We start from the raw sequence: 6,564 nt of genomic DNA, 5'->3' as shown, positions 1-6,564 counted from the left end.
ATCCCTTAGTAATATTCATTAAAGTCTATGGGTCTACCATAGTTTGTAATGTCTGTTTTTATTGCTATTTTAATGGCTATTTTATATGCCATTTGATGTAAACAACAGTTCTGGATTAAGTCTTATAGAAATCTTGTTTAATAAATAAATAAAATATAATTATCTCTTTAAGAACATTACAATTTTCCTCCTGGTCAGCTTTTAGCTGACTTCAACATCATGCTTTCCCCAATTCCTAGCTTAGTATTCAATGACGTAGGTTGCTGCCTTTGAGAGCTTATGCCATCTTATAATTAAGATTGTATATAAGAATGAATAATAATTAAATTCATTTAAAAAAAACACTTTTACAAAGCTTGTTTCAAGGTGCCATTGAACACTAGATACTAAGTCTTTCTTCTTATGAGCTGTTCCCTGTTGTTCAACTCTGGCCTCAGCACAATAATATAGCATTTTGGGGAAAAGATACAGCCCAGTAACCCAGCACTAGAGACTAAGATAGAGAAGATCTCCACAGCTACCATGTGTTTCCCTTTGGTGCTCAGATATGTGGGGATAAAAGACAACCAAACACTGCAAAACAACAACATACTGAAGGTGATGAACTTGGCTTCATTAAAAATGTCTGGCAGCTCCCTTGCCAGGAAAGCCACAGTGAAACTGATGATGGCCAGAAGTCCCATGTATGCCAAAACAAAATAAAACAAGATTACAGACCCTTCATTGCATTTTGCAACAATCTGTTTGGTTAGTAACGTCATGTCAAAATCTGGGAAGGGGGGAGAGGTTGCCAGCCACACAGCACAAATGCCTGCTTGAATGAGGGAGAAGGAAAGGACAATGAAGTTGGTCAGTCTCTTCCCCACCCATGTTGTCATGATGGAGCCTGGTTTGGTGGCCATGAAGGCGACAACCACAGTGATGGTTTTGGCCAACACACAAGAAATAGCCACTGAGAAGATGATGCCAAAAGCAGATTGTTGCAGAAAGCAAGTCACTTTACTAGGTCGTCCAAGAAAGAGCAAAGAAGAGAGGAAGCAAAGCAGGAGGGTGACAAGGAGAGCGTAGCTGAGGTCCCGGTTGTTGGCTTTGACTATGGGGGTATCTTTGTGCTTAATAAACATTCCTAACACCCAGGCTGTGATGAGCGAAAATAAAACAGCAGTGGAAGCTAAACTGATGCCTAAAGGTTCTTCGTAGGACAGAAATGTTACAATTTTGGAGATACACCTATCTCTGTCCTTGCTTGGATATTTATCTTGTAGGCATCTGAAACATTCATCCATATCTGAAAAAGAAGAAGGAATGGTTCATTTCTTTTTAAATGCATGTGTTAGCAGTAACATTTTAATTGTATATATTTTAGTTCATATAAATGTACATCCCTTGATCTTTCTCATCATTTGATGGCTTGCAGGTCAACATGTCAACTGATTGCTTTGACAAGTGTTGTGTTTGAAAATATCTGCTTTCCCATCAGGGAAGCAAATGCAATAAAATTCTTCTAACCTCTTTAAAGATGATACAGTCCATGAGTGGCCATCTCAATTAACCCTATATGTGGAAATATATGGTGCACTCTGTCACCTACCCTTTTGATTTGAAATCTTCCCTTCTGGGCATGCAAAACAATCGAAGCAACAAAATTTCTCTCCTTCCCTTTTTTTCTTCTGATAACCAGGGTCGCAGGAATCACTACACACAGAAAGGGGAATTGCCTATCCGTAAGCATGAAAGAAGATTACAGACAGGACAAATGATGATGATGATGATTTTAAAAAAATGACCAGATGATCTACAACAGCCTTCTCCAACCAGGTGTCCTCCAGATGTTTGGACTACATCTCCCATCAAGCTGTAGCCAGCATGTTTAATGGTCAAGGCCTTCCACAACATGGCACCTTCCACATATTTTGGCCTTGAGCTCCCATCATCCTCAACCAGTATGGCAAATGGCGAATCCCAGTACTTTTCTGAGGATGGCATCTATTGCTTGGATGAAGAATACTTGGGAACTGGAGGCAGGTGGGGGGTGCCTACTTTATTGAGTGCTTCATCCTATAGAAACGATGGCCAAATGGAGATTGGCAGTCTCATTTGGGGTTGGATGGGGACGCTCTCTCACAGCACTATGGAAGTTTATCCAATGCATGGTATATATTTAACGTGCTTCACTTGAACAGAATATGTTTTAAAATATTGCCAGGAATAGAGATAATCAGAACACTGATGCAACACCTCTCTTTTTGAGTATGAAATATATTACTGAAATAATTATCAAATCTGATCACAGAGGAGCAGGGTTAGTTAAGGCCGGCAGATCACCTATTAATAGAGAACCTGAATCCACACCTGGTTAAAATGTTTTGGCCACACAATCACATCCTCATTGATGACGATTTTTTCTTCTTCATTGGGGTCCACCCTTCCAACTTCCACTTGAAAGAAGGAGTTGTTTGGGAACATTAGCATGTTCATTATATCAAATCCAGCTACCATTTCCCTGTTTTCGTTAAAAGAAACTTTTTCTCCAGCTGAGTTGTTAAATGAAATGTCTTGAAGAAATGGCTGGAGCTAGTGGGGGGGAATACAGGGATGATAACAAAACATAATAGAGACTACATGCTGAAATTTACAAACACATTTTCCTGTTGATCCATTTTATGCAATTTCACCATGCAAATATCCAGCTTAAAGATGCAAGCATTTTGCAATCACAGACATCTGAAAATGTGTGTTTTTATTTTTTTCAAGCACCAAAAGAAAATGGGACTCCCCATCCCCAATGAATATTGTGTACAAATCTAATGCACTATTTTTTTTTCCTTGAAGGGGAAAATGTGGGTGCCAGTGCTGGCCCTACCATTAGGCAGAGTGAGCCAGCTGCTTCAGGAAGCAGTTGCTAGGAGGTGAGGAGTGGTGGCAACCTGTCTGGAGAATAGTATTCCATGTGCCATGTGGCCTGCCCCATGCCCTCTAAGCTAGACTGTTGCCATTAGGTGGAATTTTCACAAGTGTTAAAGTAAGGGCCCCTCCAGACTGGTGTTTTATTGTGGGTGTATTCTGTAACATGTTCTTGACACAATAATAGCGTAGTAGTTCTGGATTAATTCTGCTGAGTTTGTTCTGCAATGTTTTCCCAATGCTATCACATTATTGCTGTCCAGAGGGGTTATAGCTCAACAAAAATGGGACAAAACTAATCCAGAACCTTTGTGGTATAACAAGCTACAGGACTTCAGCAGGAAGTTACAGGATATGCACTGAATGAAAATGAAGCAGTTAAGACCATCCAAAAACATTTGCAGACACAAAGAGTATTGAAAGCGGGATCATGTGTGACTGCCCAATAGCATCATGAGCACAAATAATCATGAATGCCCAATAAAAAGGACATCTGGAGAGACCCTAAGATCCAACTGTCAGTCTAGTCAATTTCTATACAATAGACTGTATTTATGGTAAGAAAGCCATTTGATTCTAGAGACCAGAGCCGGCTCCAGGTTTCTGGGGGCCCATGGGCAAAGGCTATCAGGGGGGCCCTTGCCCTCTTGCTTTCCTCCTCAAACTACACTCCTCCTCCCTCTTGGCCTCACCCATCTAAAGTAAAACAAAACCCAAACAGAAAGACTGGGGTGACAGACGAATCAGACAGGAGAGAGAGAGAAGCAATGCCAAACCTCAGTCTGTAAGTTCATTGGGGGCATCCCTGCCATGGCTCCAGAGTCCCTGCTGCTTGCCCTGCAGCAGAGCACACCATGCCAGGAAGCCTCCTCTTCCTCCTTTGCTCCTTCATGATCCAGCCTGGCTTGGAGCTGCTGCCACTGATCTGCCCTTCTGCTGGAGGGCATTCAAGGGGTTAATACTACAGAAATTAAGAGGCAACTAGCCTAGACAATCCCAACATCGACACTGAATGAGACAATTGCCAAGTTGAGGAGACACTCTGGGCTCACCTTTTCAGCTCCATTGTATTAACCTGTTGATTTCCCCTCCACCCATGTGAAATAGATAAAAAGAGAAGCTAGTGGGGAAAAAACACTCTGTCCATTGCAATAGGATAGGATCAGCAACAAGCAGCAGATCCCATTCCACTGGGGCCAGTGAGGGCCCCCTATACATTCCTGGGCCCTCAGCCAGTGCCCCACCTGGGCCACTGCTGGAGCTGGGCCTGCTAGAGACATTACCTGCCAGGGCTGGAGGTCTCGAAGGCTTTTGCTTCCCCTCAGTGTTCTGTGATTGGATCGATATGAGTCCATGGCATGCAAAGCATGTGCCACAGCATGGACAGCATTGTAGATACTGTAGCTGTGGCCAGTCATGTGCATTTCAAAGACAGATCCAGGTAGTCTCTCTGGTCTCTCTTCCCCTGTGCATGTTTTATTGTCCTCTTTTGGCCCATTAGGATTTGGAAATGAACAGTCGAAGGATTGCTCCCAGAAGTCCTTGAGAAAACCATTGCTTTGTGTCTCATAAGGTTTTATGTTCTGAATATACGCCTGGAACCCTGGATGTTGATGTGAATGAACTGCAAAGGAAATAGTGCCTTGGAACATTTCAAAATTCCATCCCCTTATGAGGCCTGTTACAGTAAAAACAACCTGGGCTGTCATAATCCACACCTTTCCAACATTTCTGTTTTCCATGTATTCAGGATCTGCTAAATTTATTAACATCATGAGCCACATAATGCTCAATGTTTCACCATAGATGACAAATGTAATGGCTTTTGTATCTACCAAACGTTGATAAGTATTTGAGACCATATTGCTCAATTCATTAAGAGAATGCAAGTAAGCTTGGTTAGGGATTCTTTCTGTGAATGCTGAACAGATTCCACTCTTGGAAAACAACAGCTCCAGGAGCTGCAAGAAATTATCTCCGCTGTCATCGTCTGCAGCAAAGAGTCCAACCCATGTCCATCTGAAATGCTTAAGCAGGCTGATAAGCCCCCTGTACTGATTTGCTTCATTTGGAACCATGCGGTAAAATGAACGGATGTCTGGTGCAAATGAGCCGTAAGTTAGCTGAAATAAATTGCACAGATATTTCAAAGGTATTGGATTGTACTTGACTAATACCTACTCAAAGTAGATCCATTGAAATTAATGACACTTCATTAGTGAAGTCTAATAACTTCAAGTAGGACTAGGATGAACTACTATCTATTATTATTAACATTTGTTAGCCTCTTTTTTTAAAAAAAGTCTCCAAGTGACTTAACAAGATGAATACAAAGAGATAAAATCAATTAAAGCCAAAAAATAAATATTATAAAATACAAAACTCATGAAATGCTCATCCAACACAATAAGTCCTACCCCATCTCATTTAAAGATGAGGACCACAGTGAAGCCTAACTTAACTACAAAAGTAAATAAAAAGTGGCAATGATGGCGCTAGGTATGTTTCCCTGGGAAGAACGTTCCACAGATGAGGGGCCACCACTGAAAAGGCCTGAACTCATGTGGCCACTCTCTGCGCCTCCCTTCAATGAGGCACACCAAGAAGGGTCTCTGATAAAGACGGCACAGCCTGGGACTAGTTCATGTGGGGGATGGTGGTCCTTGATATGGGGACCATCTATGTGCATGAGTTCCAATTTATACAATGAATATTGGGTTAGGTAAAATCTTGATTAGAATTCTCAATTTTACTACTAAATCAAATGTGTCTAGCAAGTTGTTTTACTGTGACCCTTTCTCAGATAGACAGCCCTTCTTCCCAGAGAATTCTGGGAACTGTAGCTCCTTGAAGGGAATAACAATCTCCTAGCAACTCTCAGCACCCTTCATAAACTATACTTCCCAAGATTCTTTGGGTGAAGCCATGATTGTTTAAAATGGAATAAATGTCTGGTGTGGATTAGGCCTAAAAGTGAAAAGTTCAATACACTTCTGACTGAAATGTGGAAATGTGATGGAATGTCTGAGAAAGTGTCACAGTAAAGTGACTTACTAGACACATCTGATTTCCTCTAGCTATATGAAGCCATACCCCATAAGGCATTGTTATTTGACTATAGATGAAAACATTATTTTTCAATCAGTTCTCTCTCAGTGTCTGTGTCTATCTGTCTGTCTGTCTCTCTCTCTCTCTCACACACACACACACACAACTGCTCCCAGAACAATTGAATTACCTGTGTGATTTAATATCTCCACTCTCTCTCATGCATGAATCATACCTGAGGAATCTTGTAGAGACCCAAGATGTCTGCCATGTGGAAAGAGATATGAGAGCCAATTCCCCCAATAATGGCTATGAGATTTTTCAGGGTGCCACATCCATAGTTGGGTAAAAATGTATGTGATTTGAAGAGCAGGTCCAGAGTGGTCCAATATGTCATCCTTGCATCGTAGTAGCTGTCACAGATGTGGAACCCAAGAGTAACATTGGGCAAGATCTTGGAGTCCTCGTTGATCTCTTTTACAGCAAATGCCAATGCCAAGACGTGCTGGTAGAACTTTGTCACCATGCTGAGAACAGAATGAAGTGATCTTTTACAAATACTGCAATGCATATTATTATTTTTATCCAAGCAGTGGATTACTGTGGCTTTAA

The 6,564-nt window shown here is 41.4% G+C and overlaps 1 protein-coding gene across 1 annotated transcript; it reads right to left on the bottom strand.

Annotated features, from left to right (window-relative positions):
* Positions 1 to 386: 386 nt before the first annotated feature.
* LOC133366842 (vomeronasal type-2 receptor 26-like) lies at positions 387 to 4,982 on the bottom strand. Its single transcript, XM_061590367.1, has 4 exons — positions 4,188 to 4,982; positions 2,353 to 2,574; positions 1,592 to 1,718; positions 387 to 1,288 (listed from the first exon to the last, which is right to left on the bottom strand). Exons 1-4 carry the CDS (start codon positions 4,980 to 4,982, stop codon positions 387 to 389), a joined length of 2,046 nt encoding a protein of 681 aa, XP_061446351.1.
* Positions 4,983 to 6,564: the final 1,582 nt, after the last annotated feature.

This window comes from Rhineura floridana, chromosome 11, assembly GCF_030035675.1.
Source record: "Rhineura floridana isolate rRhiFlo1 chromosome 11, rRhiFlo1.hap2, whole genome shotgun sequence".
Lineage (NCBI taxonomy): Eukaryota > Metazoa > Chordata > Lepidosauria > Squamata > Rhineuridae > Rhineura > Rhineura floridana.
The sequence above is the reverse complement of the archived record's forward strand: the minus strand, read 5'-3'. Positions and strand labels throughout refer to the sequence as shown.

Excerpts from the sequence above, each read along its gene's own strand:
- LOC133366842 (XM_061590367.1), bottom strand. The coding sequence starts at position 4,982 with ATGGTTCCAAATGAAGCAAATCAGTACAGGGGGCTTATCAGCCTGCTT. Across the intron at positions 2,575-4,187 it reads GAGACCTCCAGCCCTGGCAG|CTCCAGCCATTTCTTCAAGA; the intron begins GTAATGTCTCTA and ends CCCCCCCACTAG. Across the intron at positions 1,289-1,591 it reads GAAGATTTCAAATCAAAAGG|ATATGGATGAATGTTTCAGA; the intron begins GTAGGTGACAGA and ends CTTCTTTTTCAG.